This window comes from Oxyura jamaicensis, chromosome 3 (genome assembly GCF_011077185.1).
Source record: "Oxyura jamaicensis isolate SHBP4307 breed ruddy duck chromosome 3, BPBGC_Ojam_1.0, whole genome shotgun sequence".
Classification (NCBI taxonomy): domain Eukaryota; kingdom Metazoa; phylum Chordata; class Aves; order Anseriformes; family Anatidae; genus Oxyura; species Oxyura jamaicensis.
In genome coordinates, this window is record NC_048895.1 from 57777418 (window position 1) to 57795878 (window position 18461).

Sequence of the window (18461 nt, forward strand, 5' to 3'; positions counted from 1 at the left end):
CCCCTTAAATTTGAAAAAAAAAAAATCCAGTTTGCTATATTTACATTATTTAAATAATTTTTGTATGGTTGCATTGCTTTTGGTTGTTTTTCTCTCTCCCGCATCACTTAAGGCTTTCTTTTTTTGGCTCATTTCTTAATAGACAATTAGTCAAGCAATGCTAGAATGCCACAGGAAGTAATTCTTAATGCATCGGTAAGTATTTACCAACAAGAGACTCCACTATTTTAATGTGATGTAACATCCTATTCCTGCACATAATAATTACATTTTAAAAGTTAGGCTCATGCATTTTTAGGTAGAGTGTATGAAATTTCTAAACATAAGGAATGCTTTTGGTAATGCAAATTATTTCAATCTGATAAATGTTGCCTTTCCAAGAAGGACATATTAATTCATTCTGCATATTAATAACTGCTATTATGTTTTTCCACGTCTCTCGATTGTTCTCTCTACAATTATTGTTTTCATGACACCTAGCAAGCCAGAAAAGAAAACTTCTCCTTTGACAAGCATTTCGCTACTCTATGGAAGTTACTTACAGAGTAGATGTTACTTACAGAGTACTGGAGGCTCTTTAAAGCACAAAGAAAGCAAATTAGTATCTCATCTCAAGTGAGGATTAAATTAACGCATGATGAACAATACTTCTTCTAACAAACACTTCATTTAATCACAGTTTTGCCCTGTAATCCCAGAACTACAACAGTATAATCACATGAATCAGAGAAACTCTCCAAGTAACAAATTCAAATTATAAACTGAAAGAACTCACTTTATGACAGCCTGGAGCTTCTCACAGAGCACAGTGAGGACAGATACAACATCATCACAAAGAGACTCAGCTGAAGTACCTCCAAAAAGGACAAAGATCAGAGGCATTACATATGTATAGCTGGACTGCAACCTCAATTCCCTGCACGGACTTTCAAAGTTGGTCAGAGCTTCTAAATCATGAGCAGGGCTGTCAAAATTTAGACAAGATACAGTAGGAAAAGTCCTAGATTGGAAAGTGATCTCTGTACAATGAAAAACCAGTAGTCTTAAATCCAGAGAGAGCATTGACTGCTTACATGCATTTGCAGAAGGTTAGCTGAAATCCAATTAAGATAATAAAATAAGCAATACTAAATAATAATAAATAAATAAAAATAAATAAATAATAAAAAAGGACTTGATCCAGTACTTCTGTGTGGCAGCTAAAAATATCCGCATCTCTCCACACAATTTGTGTCTGCTACACAGAGGATAGTCGTGCACTTCCAAGATTTTAGCCTCCATCCACACAAGTTCTCCCTCAGAAATCCCTCAGAGAAGAGGAAAAGCAGGGAATATTTTAAACAATCAAGGAAAATGGTGGATGTTAAGCCAGAATGGGAGTAAAAGAAAAAAATCTGTTATAAAATAATTGTTTGGCAAATGTGAACACACTTTTGCTAGTGATGTGTTTTGAGAAGCTGCCATTACAAACCCTATCTCTGGCCTGACATACAGTAACACAGTCATTTCCAGATTCTACATCCTCCTCTAAGAATCTGCTTCAATTTAGGAACCCACTTAACACATCTTTCTCCAGAGCACTGAAACACCTTAATTATGGAAATGAGTGCCTTGAAGCAATCATTTATTACTATATTGAGTCCAATGATGTTAACATGGTTCAAGTGAAGACACAATTGGAAGTATCAGGAGGTAACATGGCTGTCTCAGTTCTTATCCCAGGTAAAACAGACAACATGAAGCTATGGAGAAGGTAGGAAATCCTTAAGATGAATTTTCTGTGATATCAACAGCAGTGTGCTGATGAAAGTAAAGTGAAGATTAAAAAAACTGGATTGGAAGGAATCACTAAAAAAGTGGTAGATACCTTGACTCTTGAATTTCTGCAGGGCGTCACTATTTTCAATTGTCTGTAGAGGAAAGAAATGTCATAATTAGTGCATGTAATAGAAAAAGCACTGTAAAAACAGTGCTTTCTTAACAGCAGAGCTTTCTTAACAAACCCATGTCTTCTACTTGTTTTTTCTTTTTTTTTTTAAAGTGAAGCTTTTGCATAATGTTTTCAAAAGTACCTAAAGATCTGTTCAGTCATTTAGATTTAAGAAACTCACATCTCATTTAGCTAGACTAGGACCTCTAAGCCCTTAAGGGATTTACTATAGCTAGGAGAACACAGTAATAAGTAGGCATGTAGGTCCCATTGAAAACAACTGAGAGGAAGGTACAGTCTCGATTTTACACAGTACTTAGAAATCAAAGTAATTTAAGTATTGGAGTGTTTATCACACCTTCATCACTGACATTACAGTGCCAACACGATTAATAGCAATCTGGAAATAGAAACAACCTTACATCATTTGGTTCAGCTGTGGTACAGGGCTCCTCTTACCAATGCACAAAAGGTTCAAGCCAAATTCTTCTCTCAAACTTCAACAACAAACTGCAAGGAACTAAATGCAGCTATTGCATACTTTCAGTTACTCTGCAGTTAAAAACAGAACTAACAAAATTGAACTTTTCAAACCCAAACCAAAATTTCAGAACTACTATTTTCTTTTTTTCTAAATGTTTTGTCTAGTAAAATGAACCTACTTATCACAGAGAAAGGATAAGTTTAAGTAAATCTATAAATTCCATTCTACAGTTGCTCATTAGGATAAAAATAGTCTAGTCTAACAATGTAAAATAGAAGTCATCACCTTTAGCCAAAATAGGTGTAAGGAAAATAATCTGTACAAATACAGTCCTTAAAGTTTTCTAATAAACATAAACTAAAACCCTGTGTGGTGCCAGGAGTTGGACTCGATGATCCTTATGGGTCCCTTCCAACTCAGGATATTCTATGATTCTATGAAACAGAAATTGGCCTTTACAAATAGCACTTTTCTGATTATACACAAAGAAGCATGAACAAATTGTAAGAAGCTGATGCTGTTTCATGTGCTTAGAACATCTACAGTTTTGCTGATGATGTGCTGGGATTTCATTCAAACAGCTCTCGTGGATTTTAATAATCCAATAAACGTTTTGGTAACAACCAGGCAAACAAAGCATTCCTTTGAATTATCTTCAATAAAAAGAATAACAATAAAAAATTCCCATTACACTTTCAACAGTTGAGAATTGGTTTGAATTATGTAAATATTTGTCATGCAAAATATTTTGGTAAAAAGGATTTCAACAAACCTCAGGAAAACAGAAAAAAAAAATAAAATAAAAAATGGGAAAGAAAAAGGCCAGGGTAGTCTGACATCAGAACAAAGCTTCTTTTGTTTAATGGAAGGAGAACAAAGATCAGCCAAGCAGGGCTGACAATGCGAGAGTTGCTTTTCTGATAGACTGCTCTGATGCAGGCGCAGAGTCAGAGTCCAGAAAAGCTTTCAAACAGGCTTAGTTGTGGAAGTTTCAAATAAAATCCATAAGGCGCAATAAGCCAGTACAATACACTGCATTCCGAGAAACAAAAATGTACGCAGTCATGGAGATGGAACCATTTGTTCATGCCAGAAGGCTCACCATATTTTCTTGCTTTTGTCGTAACTGTAAAGTCAAGTCACTCAACATTTGGCTGAGGGTTGCCCGCACAGCGGTGTTTATGCTCCGCTGGTGACAGCTAGATACATATGTCTCAATGCAAACCTGATGAGGAAACAAGACAGCAATACATAGATATGAACTGTAACTTACCAGTAACACACTTTTTCACACTTTTTAAGAAGATACCAAGGTCTCTTGCGTGCAGATAGTCAGCCTTCCCTATTATTCCACATTACTCTTTGTTAGCACACACAAAGTTTTCAGCAATATGGGTAACTGAGTAAAAATCATCGAGAAGCAGCATGCAGTTCATCAGTTAGTAAGTCTCACAGCTGCAGGAATGGTAAGGCAGAACTGGCAAAACCTTTCCCATCTGTCAAACCCAAGTGAGTTTGGCTCTGGCACTGTACTGTAAATAATTGTTTAAACAATTATTTAAATGGTAGTTTGATTGTTTGTTTCTAGATACTTATTTGTAACTATCACTCTGCAAGCCTGAATCTGTAAGATAAATACCCTCCAATTCTTAAAAGCTGTTGCTACTGTCATATACCTATTTGCCACATTTTTTCTATAATGAATTAGTAAATCCTGCAGCATATATGTACACACATATATGTGTGCAGTATTATTTACTAAAGCGTGTGTATTTACATCTGAAAGCCTTTGAAGGGCTTTCCTACTACCTAGACCAAATGTTTTGAGTTCTCTCTCACACTCAGTGGTCAAGAAGTTCTAAAGCCTGTTAACCACATACAGCCCTTTGCTGAGGCCAAACCATGCAGTGCTGCTGAGCTGCTGGCAACAGTGGCGCGATTATTCTCTGGAGCTCTAACTCTTTTTCTGGAGTTCCTGAATTAATTGATGAAATACCGTTCTCAACAATAGGCTGACTTTCTGGAAAGAGCATGGTTGATATCTCCTTCTTCCCTCCCTTCCCCATGCCTGCTGATGAGCAACAGTACTGTCCAACTGAGCTCTGATCTTACAGAAGGCCTCTGCTCTAAAACAGCTGGGCAAGGTACCTTTTGAAAAGCCATTGATGAATCACCAGTAAAAATTCGAGAGCTCAGGGCCCCAAGGAGGTATGCAATGGACATTTTGATCATTTCATGCACTCGGGGACTTCCAGCTCTATGGCATGCAAAGCACAACTACGAGCAAAACACAGAGGGGTTAGCCGATGAAACAATAGAGTCAAACAAAGCAAACTTACAAATGGTAGATGGGAGCAACAAATACACATAAAAACAAACAACAGTCAGAAGACGACTAAACTTTCTTGCAGGGCTCCAGGCAAACATGAGAAGTTGCACATAGCAAGATCTAATCTGTTTTCGATACTATTAATACTTAAGCCACATAATATAGTACTCTTCTTGTTGCTTCTTTAATTTGTGACTGATAGTATTCAGTAAGATTTGAGGTGCCAATATTTTATATACATGAATTGAAACTTGCTTGTCACAGGGAGTCCCCAGAAGGAGTTCCACGTGCAGGCAGCACCTTTCCAATTCTGCAGTGGCTCCCAGTTTGCTACAGAGGGCAGGCGAGGAGAAGCAAGGCACTTGGAAAGAAATGCCAAACAGCAGGGGCACTGGAGCATAGAGCTCCTTTCTGCCACCTTTCCATTACAGCAAGTCAGAACAATAAATACTGAGGTTAAGCAAATGCTGAACTCTGAAATCATTTTCTGTTTCCTACTGCTAACACCTTGCAGAATTCAGATACAAAGCAGTGTTGAGTCCAACTGTTAAAGCCTTTGTCTTACCTAAAACCTGGCCGGGAGGAACCTGAGGAAGCATATAGGTGCTTGGTGGGATTTGCTACTTAGAAAGAGCTAGGCATTCACTGAGACAGTATTTTCTCAAGGACTGAGGGGAAAATAGCTGTACCTCCAAACACACTGAATAAAAACATATGTGACTGTATTACAGTTTATTCTAATTCTCTGAAGGAAATACAAGTTCTGTTTGTTACAGTGGCAGACCTCATCAGCCCCCATCAGGGATCCTGCTCGTTTTAAAAGAAAAAAGAAACTCCCATTGTGCTAAGTTATACCACTATACTAGCAAGGGTTTTTAAGAGCCAGGCTAGCCTTCTGGGAAGTGAAGTGCAACTATCAACAACAGCAGGGTTTAATTCCAATCTATGAAAAAATATTTTCAGGATGCTTTAAATGAATAGCAGGCCTATTGTTATTCAAATTTACAGAGGGAACAGAAAATATGACTTCTGATACAGCTTATAGCCCATGGAGCATGACTGATGGATCATTTTTCCCTAAACTCAGACACTACTCTTTAAGGCTGAAATCTGGAGGGCTTAGAGCCATTAAATATTTTCCCCAGCATGTATTTTGTCTAACCTAGAGCTCTTTACCTACAACAGAGATGTGTTAAGCTGAATTCATCAGTTTTTGCTCTGCATGTTAGAAAGTTTGCTGAGAAAAACTGCAGGAGGGGAAACTATCTGTATTTTTTTTGGTGTGGTGCATTAATGAAAAGAGGATTTAGTAAAACTTAAGAAGTGGTAGCTGGCTCTACATACCAGTTCAGCTCAGTTCATCCAGTTGCACATTAGAATTTTATTTTCCTTTTTAAAGTAAAAAATCTCACACTCCCCTCAAACAAACAAACAAACAAAAAAACAAGGAGGAACACATCTCTAAGTGTTTACATACATTAATTCCACTTGGAGTTTCCGAAGAAGTATTCTAAAGAATAAGGTGTCCCTAGCCATAGTCAAGGCTGAAATATGGCAATACTAGGGACTGATAAGCTTTTTTTTTTTTTTTTTTTTAAAAAGAACAGTTAACACGTATGTTGGGAGTAAGGAAATTGTACATGAAGACCACAAGGACATGTATATAACCCTTACATTGCTCCATGGGCATTAGCTCTCCCCTGAACCACATTAACAATATAATTTTAGAACACATTCTGCATATATGTGTGCTGTGCAGGCTGATTAAGTGTTCCTATGCATTTTCTCTAACCTGAATAAACAGTCCACTGGCTTGCTACACACTGCACGAAAAGTATTACCCATGTAGAAATGCTCACTTAATAGATCTGCACATTTGTTTTTCTACAACCAAAGCTACTTTATAACTTAATTTGGACTAAAAACGAATGGAAAAAAAAAAGAAAGGAGAAGAATGACTAGTACTACCAGGACAACACCATATATCTAGAGTTGTAATGAATCCTTTACCTGGAAGCATTAGGAAAAAGGTAAACACAAGGCTAACAAGGCACACTGCAGCACTTGTGCTATCAAGGCACATTATAGCCTATGCACTTCTCTTGATGAAGATTCGGTAGTTTTAGAGCTGCACCAGGCAAGGAATCAGCACAGTGCTGTGTTATAAAGAACTCAAGATTGTTTTTTCTATTGCAAAATGCAAAGCAAAATAAATATGAGGAATACTGAACATGCAGTGCTATAGCATACAACTGTCAGTCAGCTTCCAAAAGTGTGCCTTCTCATGCGAGCCCATCAGATATGTCCATTTTGCAGCTATTTCTTCATACTAGACAAAAGGTAATATTGGTCCTTAAGATGGCAATTGTGATTTGGAGTACTTCAGTGTCAGGATACACATGGAAGACACACAATAGCTAGTGGGGAAACACTAAGAGACACCAACAATGGTATGACAGAGGCACTTACCTCAGCAATCTTCAACACTGAGCTCCCATTCAGCTCAAATGTGGAGGTATATGTTATACAGAGCAGGACCTTTAATCAAGAGAGAGGAGGGAAAGAAAATTTAAATTTCATTTGTAATTGCCTCCCTTCCCCATCCATGTGCTTTTAGCCACAACTCCTCCTATTCTTACAGCAGGGATCAGAAACTTTTTAGCATCACGTTACTGGAATAAATGAATTGGCACAATCAAGGTGCTTAGTTTTTTATTTCTGAAAATCTGCAATTGTTGGCCCCAGAACCATAGCCCAATGGATTATTTTTCACTGTTTCCTGTACCTGACCAATGAAGGTAAGACAGTTCTGTGATCATCTCTGGCCTTGAAAGCCAGAGTTGATTGCCAGAATCTGTTCATATTTTATCCACAAGCTTTGCATGATTTATAACCAGTCCCTCCATTTATTTCTATTAGTATGACAAATGAGAGAGGAAAAATGCATAAAATACAAATTATCACCCAGGTGACACAGATACACATGTATTATGTGAAAATAGCCATTAATTACTGCTTGACATGGAAAGTATTTCCAAGCCTAGGGTATTTCCAGTAAATGGATCGTAGTCACTTGATAATGAGCAGCTAAGAAACAATTCATAAGCCCCAATTTATGAGGGAAAGCTTGTCCTGTCTTGAACTCAGGAGGAGGAGTGAAAACTAAAAGCCCTGCACCTTCCCTTGAAAAGGAGTGGAACTATCAGGGGGGCAGTGTGGTGGGTGAGTGGGGCAACGTGGTGACAGGTGCTGTGGTATGATGCCTTCAGCATCTGCTGATGTCCTGACAAAGTCTCATCTACTGTCCTCTCTCCTTCAACGTCTAAAATTCTCTCTGTGTCGGAATTTATGGTTTGCTTGAAAAAGCTGAACCAGCCAGAATTTCTTAGGATAAGTGTACCAGGGAAATATCAATCACACTAACAGTAATATATTGGTCCCTAGAACTTCCTTAGTCCCTAAGTACTACTGTTCTCTGCTTCAAAGGAATCTCAGGACATCAGATAAGTCAGCATTGCTGACTCTTAATCATTTCTCTCATTTATTACACGCTTCTCAGTGGAACTAGGTTTTTATTTTATGGTTCGATTCCTTGACAGCTATACGTGACATCCTGGGGTAATCTCCTTAGCATAGCATGCAAAACAAATAACTTTACCACAGCATGTCTGATCAGATACCCTTACAAATTACACAAACAAAAAAGGAACCAAAGTGGCAAATTTGGAAGATTATTGTCCTTGAGCATCTTCCCTTACAAATCATTCCTAAGATCTGGAGGATGGTCTTTCACCATGCATAAGACTGCTCTCAGCTATGATTTTCATCAGGACTGCCGCAGGGCTCATTTATAGTCTTGGCAATGTTCCAGACACTCAACTCACACGTCTTCCCATTTCTGTGGAACAGAACAGGAAAACAAGCAGTCTTCTCTTCAAGATCACTGGTTGAAAGATGGGATTAAACAAACAAACAACCCCAAGTCATTCAGTTCCACTAAGGACACTAATTCTCCAGACGGTAAATCCCTGTGGTGGGTTAACGTTGGCTAGACGCCAGGTGCCCTGGTTACTGTCACTGACAGAACAGACTCAACTTGGTAAAGATAAATTTAATTTATTGTCAATTATTAACAAAGTAGGATAGTGAGAAATAGATCAAAACTATAAACACCGTCCCTTCCACCCTCATCTTCTTCCCAGGCTCAACTTCACTCTCAACTCTTCTATTTCCCCCCCCCCCCCCCCCCCCAAGGGGGGGAGGAGAAGGGGGAACAGGGGCTGCAGTCAGTCCCTGATGTCTACACCACTTCTTTACGGTCACTCTCTTCTGCTCCAGTGTGGGGTCCCTCCCATGGGATGCTGTCCTTCCTGAACTGATTCTGCAGTCCTTCCACGGGCTGCAGCTCCGGCCTGGGGCCTGCTCCTGCAGGGGCTCTCCATGGGCCGCAGCCTCCTCCAGGCCACATCCACCTGCTCCCCCGGGGGCTCCTCCACGGGCTGCAGCGTGGAGATCTGCTCCGTGTGGGACCCATGGGCTGCAGGGGGACAGCCTGCTCCACCAGGGGCCTCTCCAAGGGCCGCAGGGGAACTGCTGCTGCCTGCCTGGAGCACCTCCTGCCCTCCTCTGCAATGACCTGGGGGGCTGCAGGCTTGTTTCTCTCACATTTTCTCACTCCTCCCTCTCACAGCTGGAACTGGCCCTATTCAACATCGGGGAAGCTTCTGGTCTCTTCACACAGAGGCCACCCTGCATCACCCCACTACCAAAACCACATAAACCCAATGCAATCCCATAGGCTGCTTAACTACTCATGATACTACCTCAAGCAGTCTGCATTAAAAAAAAATAATAGAAAAAACAGAGAAACTTTCTTGTGCAATGGCATTTTTTTTCCCACAACCACTAGTAGTAGAAAGGAAATGCTTTGTAATTTTTTTTCCCTTTAGCACCTTCAGTACAAAATTGAAAATCGGCTTCTGCTGTGTGTAACTGTGGTAAGATCTTCAAGCTGTTTTAGAGTCCATACCTTTTTTTTAAGAACGAACTCAGATAACTAGAGATAATTTCAAAGTCCCACAACCTCCAGGAGGTTTTAATTGGCTTGTATTATCTTGCAAGTGCCCAGATGAGATCAGATTTCTATAAAAGGCTTACCCATAATGAAAGCAATCATTTTAATTACTGTTGAAGCTTTGCCTGTCATGGAACAAGAAATACAATTCCAACGCCCTGCAGTTTTCACAATAGGGTAAGAACGGGAAAAAAAGTGTTTCTGATCATATACTAAGTCAGTGGACATAAAAACAACTGTACAGTATTTGAACTGCAATGGAATTAAACTTACATTACAATGTCTATCCCATATTTTAAGAGGTCTTTTAAAGATGGAACATTTTTAGTTTATAAGAGGTAAGGCTAAAGGGTGCCAGCCATGCTCCCTAGGCACTTAGTACCTATTTGTAGTAAAAAGCAATTCTCATATTGAAGAGCTTACAGTGGAGTCACATGAAATCAGCAAGGTCTGAAAGAAAGCAAGCAGTGTCCCCCAAGATGGAGAAGGCGACAAAAGGTATAAAACCTGAAAGCAATAGTAATCTAATATCACCTGAGGATGCTTCAGTGATTCACTGCATTTAGGTGCCCAAGTCCAGCATCAATATACCACTGCTATCCTTCTTCTGTTCTAGCATTCAAAGTTCAATTAGCAAAATCCTCTAAACATCTGCTTTTCTCCTAGCTGGGAGAAGTGCAGCCACTTTAGTCCTGAGAATGCTGCATTTTGCAGCCACCTCTAATCCCTTTATAGCATTCATAAAAGAACCATTTCCTGACTTATTTTACTTGCAGTCTGGTAAGCTTGCATGCAATGTACACTTCAGTGATTCTCAAAACCTTCTCCTTGCTGCCCCCAGTAGACAGAAAACACAGAAGACAAGGCAGGAGTAGTCATCTTCTTATTTAATAATTCAACATTTAAAGCAGTCATTCAGTATTTCTGCCAAATAGTTTAAGCAAGAGGTGTCCTCATATTTGGCGGAATAATTAGTTATCTGGTCACATCCATTTCTTTTGCCCGTTTTCCTAAAAAGCCAAAGAATGTAAAGGCATTAATGAACTTACATACATTGTGTCACCACGTAACCCCCCCACAAAACACAGCAAGATTTTAATTATGCAGAGAAAGGAGACAGCATCTCCCATGAATCAGTCAACCCATAAAAGGTCTTGCTATCACCAGCAAATGGTGCTCAGCATTATGAATGCACCAGGGCTTCAAACAAAAGGATTGTATTTGGTATAGAAGAACCTCACAAATTATCAATGGTGACGTTCTGAATGCTCCCAGAAGACCATGCCCATTAGTTCACTAGACTAAAACAGAACTACTGCTGAGCACTATTTATGATGGTATGAAAACAAGTGAAACTTCTGCTTATGTAGTACAGTTGTAAGAGGGAAAGAAGTGATTTAAAGCAATTGCTTAATAGATAGTTAACAGGTTTTCTTAACAGCTCTGACTGTGGCTTTTATCTTTAGATTTATAACACTTAAGAGCAAGGAAGATTTAAAAAAATGGCTGACTAGCATGACTAGCAGTGCTACGATTGCAGATTACAACATATTTAGGTATACTACATTACTTTATAAACTAGAAGATAGTTAAACTGAGCAAAACAAAACTGAAAAGGAAGAAATACAATTGAAACATGAAAATGACAAGGTTTAAAAAGTTTAAAAAATCATGAAAGTTCTAATGCTCCTTCTCTCATTAAGAATGGGATTTTAAAGGCAGGTTCAAGTAGATCAGTCATGAAATAAGTGCTTTTTGGTCTGCTCGCGGTGTTAGGAACCTCCCTTAAGTAGAAATGGGTAGTATTACGTAAGAGAGAAAAAAAAATGAAAAGGGAAGAGGGGAAAGTGTAGAAGGGAGAGAAGGACTATCACCATGAAAAAGGCAATTAAATAGGAAAGTAGTAAAACCCAAAAGAAAGAAAATATAGAAATATTAAGTGGGCATCTTAAAAAAAAAAAAAAAAAGGAAAAAAAAGCAACAAACAAACATAAAACCACAAACAAACCCTCAAAGCACTGGTCTACTCAATTACTATATAAAAATAAACATTTCTAAGGCAATCATTTTACATACAGATAAGTGTAAGATTACTGTATGTAAAATTACTGTATGTAAGATTACTGTATGTAAAATGCACATTTTTAAAAATTGTTTCTGTGCTATGCTGGTAAATTACGCTGGTATAAAAAAGACAACCGCATAATTGAACAGAAATTGTAAGAGAGGGAAAAGGCTAAAAAAGGAAGGAAATAAGTGACCACCAACTAACACATACTGCATACATTCATGACAGTAATTTTGCTATTTTTTCTTCACTCATGGTGAAGCTTTTCTTTCTGTACCAAGTTCATTCATTCAGCCACTTGGCAAATTACAATGATTGCCCTAAATGTTTCTGGGGAAAAAAATAATAATAATAAAAAATAATAAAAAAATTAAAGCCCTTGCCTCTCAACTGCAATCCCTTCCATTTAAACTCAGTTCCCAAGTAAAAATGAAGTTACATTCATCCACTACCAAAATGATCAGAAATTAAGTCAACATAGTGGTCTAAGTAAACCCCAAGCTGTGAAAGAAACAAGAACTAGTACATTCCTTGACTAGAAGATTTTGCCACTGAGTAAAATTTTTTGGATAGGGAAGAGGGATGAAAACATCTTTACTCTCAGCTACATGCAAGGTTTCAACTAAAGTACATCCAGGGAACCTTCTGTATGGCAACATACCTTAGGACAGCTAAAATAAGCTTACTGTTTTCAAGTCACTAGATTTTTTGATAAGATGGCCTGTAGACAACCTAAGTAGTGGTGTCCCACAGGTTGTCCAACCTGCCAGAGCACTTCACCCTGTCCAAGACCATCTCCTGACCTGCATCCAGGAAAAATAATAAAAACCCAGATAAGCTGTTTTTGTGGTTGCAGCATCAGCCACTACCACCTGAAGTCCCTGTACAAGTGAAGAGCCTTAGGGAAGATGACCCAGAACTCGCTGGCAGCATCACAACAGCTTACTGGGACACGAATTCCCTCCTCAGCTGCCCCCAGCACCAGGCATGCTGTGGTGGCAGCAGCCCTTGTCCAGGAGCCTCTGTTACGTAGTAGGCTCATGAGCAGGGAGTCTGAGCTAGGTGCGTTGGGTCTGTGGCACATTTACATTATGTGGACAACTGCAAATGAAAGCTATGGCAAGTGACCCTTCCATGCCACTGCTACGTGGCCAGCTTGTACTGCAACCTTCAGTAAGCAGTGAAGTCTTGCTGCAAGGCAAAGATTAAATGTCAGTATATGAAAGTTAAAGGGTTTCTATATTGGGCTTTGTCATCAGACAATGCCTTTGTGGTTTACCTCCATAACAGGTAAGTGATCTCCAAGTTCTTGCTATATAAACAAAGACTAAAAGTCCGTAAGAACTTGTAGTTCCCCTCCACACTGGACAGGTGTTAAATGACACTTTCCAGAACTAGAGACCTGCCTATTTTCCACGTGGCACAGGAAAATCTGCAGGTATGACTCAGTGATTCGTTGCTTGCATATGCTTCACTGCACGGAACAGCTCTGTGATAAAACTGCTGAAGTTCCTTTATTTCTCTTTTTTGAGACAGTTTTTCTTCAAAATCAGCACTTTTGCAACAAAGAATGCCAGTCAGAAGCACGCCAAAATAACAAAAAAACTCTCATGAACAGCAAAATCTATGCAGTATTAACTCTGCTTCTGAGCATGTATACTGTCATATAGCATTTGATCCATGTATAACAGGATTTTTATTTTTTTTATTTTTTTTTGTCCTTCACAGACCAGTCATTTGTTAGGTAACTTGGGAAGAAACATATTGCTGAGGTGACCTGCAGTAAAGAACCCTTCTGTCTTACCCATGCTAGAGACTGAAGGAGGAATCACCACAGAAGACAGAAATCTTGCCCTGTTACACTTTCCTTCTTTTGTACCTGTTATGGAGAAAACTCAGGTATTTAATTCAAGACTGGATTCTGCTATGATGACCAGGCACCTAAAAACCAGGGGAGTTCTTTATGATTTTATAGGCATATCACAATCTTAATTATAAGTACTAGGCATTTACCACAGCCCTAATTAATTCAGGAAAGGACGAGCTTATCTTGAAACACACAAGGTAGGTCACTCAATCCATTGGAATTAACCTGGTTATGTAAAATTAAGCAAAAGAATAAAGTGAATTAAGAAAGGAACCAGGAAAAAAATAAAAAAAGCAAACCCAAGAGAGTCTGCATTTGTAACTGGTCTACATTACAATTAACATAATGAAAAGGCTGAACAGGGGAGACACTGAAAATCCTAGCTTTGCTAGGTAGGACTGATCTTAAATGAGAATCTTATTTGTGTGACATTATGCAAGTTTTTACAGACTTTCCTCTTTGACAGGGCACACTGCTAATATATCTCTGAATTGGGGACTGGACAAAAATCAGGTACTGCCTATTGCTCATATCAGGCAGCATTGTTACAAAAACTGATGAACACATTCAAGTGAAACTTTCATCTACAAATTTTCAGCATGTTCTTTACTATTTTTTCTTATTAATATGCATTAATAAAATGCATAAAGCCAGTTCTACTTTAAAGCATGCAAATACGTTGCTTTTTCTTTTGTTTTCTTTATTTGAAACAGGTCCTTCTCTACTCATAAAGACTAGAATGCATTTTTTATTGCAACTGATGTTGAAAAAGTGTTTGCAATGATGCAGTGCATAAATATTGTGAAGAAAAAGTGATTGGTTACTACAAAATTCTATGTTAAAACATGTTGATTAACACCAAGTATGAGTAATTGGGCTGCTGATTCCTATTTAGATAATGACACTCTCCAAGTTCCTCTCTTCCACTTCCACTTAGGAGTCACAGCTTTACTGCTGCACCAGTGAATACTCATTTTTAAATGGGCAGTGGGATCATTCTTTTTACTCCTAAATAAAACCATTATACATGCCGTGTCTCAAAGAGGCAGTACAGAGAATATAGTTTATATATATGCACTTTTAAATTCAAGTTGTTTCAGTCCAATTTCCCTTTCCATTTGATTTTACAGGTCAAGCAAAACAGTTGCAAATAGTATTCTACTAAGCATGTTCAAGTTGCATGTGGAAAGACATTTCATAAACATTAACCTTAAAACAACGGGAAGATATACCTATTTGTGAAAGTTCATTATGTTGATCAGCTCATTTACCAGTATCCAAGAAAAAGGTGTAAAATATAATCAGAGCTTGGGATTTTACAATTGAGTTCCTTCAACATTTCCGATCAGTTTAGAACTACTTTTCAAAAACACATTATCATTTGTTCTCTATCAGAAGGCCAAAACAAGAAAAAGAAAACAAAACACAACAATCAAGCAGCCCCCGCACCTTCCAGCAAACCCTCCAAGTCTTGAAAAAACTAAAAAGAAAATAGAAAACTGAGGCTTCTTGGTTCAAGAGCAACGAAGTTCCTGCCAGCTTTTCTGAAAAAGTTAACAGTAAGTTTTGCTTGGTTGCTTGAACACAACCCAGCTTAGTCCAATATTTGCATTAGATCAGGACGGTCTCCCTGAACCTACAATGACGTGGTTGTGAAGAATGTAAAACAGGTCAGCTATGACTGTTAAAAAAAATAAGAGCAAACAAAAATCTTCCCCAAGCTTTTGGCTATTCTCTGTGTGTCTTAAATAGGAATCTTCTCAGATCCTCAGGTCCCAACTAATTTGACTGTAATTGCAGCCCATCCAATAAAAATAAGTTATTAGTGGATAAAAAAATAAAGAAAAGACTAGGAGTTAGCTCTTCTTTTTTTTTTTTCTTTTTACTCAGATAACCAGCCATCAACTTTTAGAGCATTATGGTAGTAATCTTGGAAAGAACAATTACAAATACTCAACCTAAAAAAAGCATTTCAGAGGCAGTTATTTGTTCCGTTCTGCCTGTCCTTATAGAAGCTAATTTTTATCACAGAACTCTAATTTAAATTTCATTTCTGAATATAGCCAAAACCAAGAACTGAAATCACAAAAAGAGCTGTCTAGTGTTATGACTGGAGAGTTCCCAAATGCTGTATTAATGAATCAGTGAAGAAGAAGCAAGAAGATTGCCGTAACACAGCAGATTTAGCAAGGATTATTAAACCTCATTCAAAGCTTAAAAAGAGTTTTGGCTGACTGTTCACTGAAAGCCTACAGAATCAAACCGGAAAAGTTATGCTCATCAGCGTACAGTACACCTAATCCACCAACAAATGAAAGTTGGAGTCACTGGGAATAAACTAACCTTTTCTAAATGAAATTGCTGTTCACCGTGAGTAACAGGTAAATACAGGGATTAGAAGAGTCTTCTCTCAAGCCACTTTGGAAGAACAGATTCTGGTTCCAAAAGATCCACAAGTCTATTTCAAAAAACATCACAAGCACAGTAGCCAGAAATAAATTAATCTTCTCAGAATTGTAAAAGCTCCATCATGCCTTTCTTTTTTAAAAAGTGCTTGTTTGCTGTCAATGCCCACCACATTACAGTGTATCCAGCTTATCTGGAGAGCTTATTTCTGGGTGATGACTCGTCCACTAATTAGCAATTATTCATTACTCCCCCCCCCCCCCCCCTTTTTGTTACTTTAGAAAAAAGCTATCACAGGCAGATAGAAAGAGGTGCTGCCTTGTTAAGAAGGTTGTCAAATTATAAATCACTATGACTTTATATGTCACTATAACTTTAGTGGAAAGAGGAAAAAAGCCATTGTGGCTTTGGATTCTTTCCACCCTAGCCTCTTTCTTCACACTGGGTTCACCTGCTTTGGCACCAGAGTTATGTACAAAGATAAATTCCAGTTCCTCCTGCTGAAAAATTACCAAAAGTCAAAGGGAAAATAACAATGCTCAGCTACGCTTTAGTTTCTTTTTCCACTGCTGATCTGGCCACATCTGATAGTGCTTTTGTCAACACTGCATGTGTTCCTGCAAACAAAGGTCTAATTACACGAAGGAGAATGACTTCAGCCGTTCTAAATTCTGAAGCCAGAATTTAAAAAACCTCTAACTGGGAAAGAAATCAGGATCTACACCCCACAACCAAACCCAAATCCATGATATTTACCTTCAGTCAAGAACTCGCCCAGTACCCCTTTCTGCTGCAGACGATCTATTCGCTTGTTTGTCTAGATCCAAGGTCAACAAACTGTCCCTAATCCTCAACACGTAATACATCCTTGCTTTTCTTGCAGTGATAATGTGGCCTCGTGTCACAAAACAAAATTCTTCCTAACTCTTAATGCTTCAGCTTCTCTCCTGTAACACAGGTGCGGGATCTTGATCGAGTTTGGTCACCTTTTCTGGGCCATATTGTTGGTCTAAGGTAAAGTTGAGTTACCCCCCCAGCCAACAATATTGTTTCTATAAACCTGCAAGTCTATATAAATAGAGCAGTGAGTCACTTTGGTGCATCACTGATAAAACATGGAATTTGATTAGTGATCAATATATCTCTCCCTTCCCAACTAACATGAATAATGCAATGTTGATACACAAGTAAAAATATTCAGATTATTCCATTTTAAACTGCAATCCAGCTATTGATGGATTTCAGAAAGATCAACAAGGTAGAGTAGGATTGTGTTATTTTCCATTCCCTTCACACAGCCAGCTGAGCATATTAGGAGCACAAATCGGTACTACGTATATGAGAAGACTTTTCCATGTGATAGTGAAGTATCATGGCAACAGCAAGGTGAATGCTAAGGCGGCCCTGCGCCACGTGCATTGCTCCCTCTGGTCACACTTTCTGGATACCTTGATTTCTCAGCATCCTTTTAGTATGATTTAAACCACTTAAATAACCCCTGTTTACGTCACAGTGTGAAAATACTTATAAATCTCTGTCAAACTGTATTAGAGATACTGAGAATACACAGACAGCGTAATCACTGAGATACTCTAAAGACATACGAGGCTCAGCAGTTAAGTAGCAGTCAAGTCTCATACACCACAGATGGCTTTTGTTAGTATGTGGGAAATCCAGTGTAGTTCGTACACCCGTGTTTGTGGTAGGTGCAAACACTCATGCCAAGGAGAAACTGTAGCCATTTCCCCTTCCTCATAGGAAAGACCACTACCTTCTTTTGGGCACAAAACTATTGTTCACGTAGGGATTACCTAGTACTTAGTAATATTAAGAGTGTCCTGCAGAAAAATAAGCAGAGTATCACTTCTACTCTGGAAATTTCCCCCACATAATCAGTCTGAATGAAACACATAAGGGAAAGGTGCAGTTCACAGCTGGTATTTAGAAGAATTGATGATACTGCCAACAATCTCTAACCTGGAGTTTAATTTAATATTTGCTTATTACAGTAAGTAAAATTCCACTTTTAAACACTTTATAGAAAGGATAAAGGTACATCACCTATCACAGAGAGAAGGGCATTGCAGAAGATGAAGGCTTTGAGTTTATCTTAACAGCTGCATTTGGGCAGTATATATCTTCCCTGGCTGTCCAGGTTGTATTCCAGCACAGTCCACAACCCCTGCCCTCAAGCCTGAACACTGTCAGAGTGCTGCTTTTGTGATCCTCCAGTCTGGGAAACTGTGGATCATGCTATGTCAATCACACTTAAAAATTAGGAGGACTTGGTGCCTAGCCATAAA

At 38.6% G+C, this 18461-nt stretch overlaps 1 protein-coding gene across 4 annotated transcripts in view; it reads right to left on the reverse strand.

Moving 5' to 3' along the window:
- The window catches only part of ARFGEF3 (ARFGEF family member 3), a 93195-nt gene that overhangs the window by 49816 nt on the left and 24918 nt on the right, over positions 1 to 18461 (reverse strand). For 2 of the 4 annotated variants that reach the window (XM_035323282.1, XM_035323280.1), the window contains exons 5-9: positions 7213 to 7281; positions 4563 to 4691; positions 3517 to 3639; positions 1868 to 1910; positions 776 to 854 (exon numbers count right to left, since the gene is read on the reverse strand). In XM_035323282.1, coding sequence (XP_035179173.1) covers positions 776 to 854; positions 1868 to 1910; positions 3517 to 3639; positions 4563 to 4691; positions 7213 to 7281 — 443 coding nt within the window. The remainder of the gene's footprint in view (positions 1 to 775; positions 855 to 1867; positions 1911 to 3516; positions 3640 to 4562; positions 4692 to 7212; positions 7282 to 18461) is intronic. The other 2 variants (XM_035323283.1, XM_035323284.1) reach the window with 1 other exon arrangement.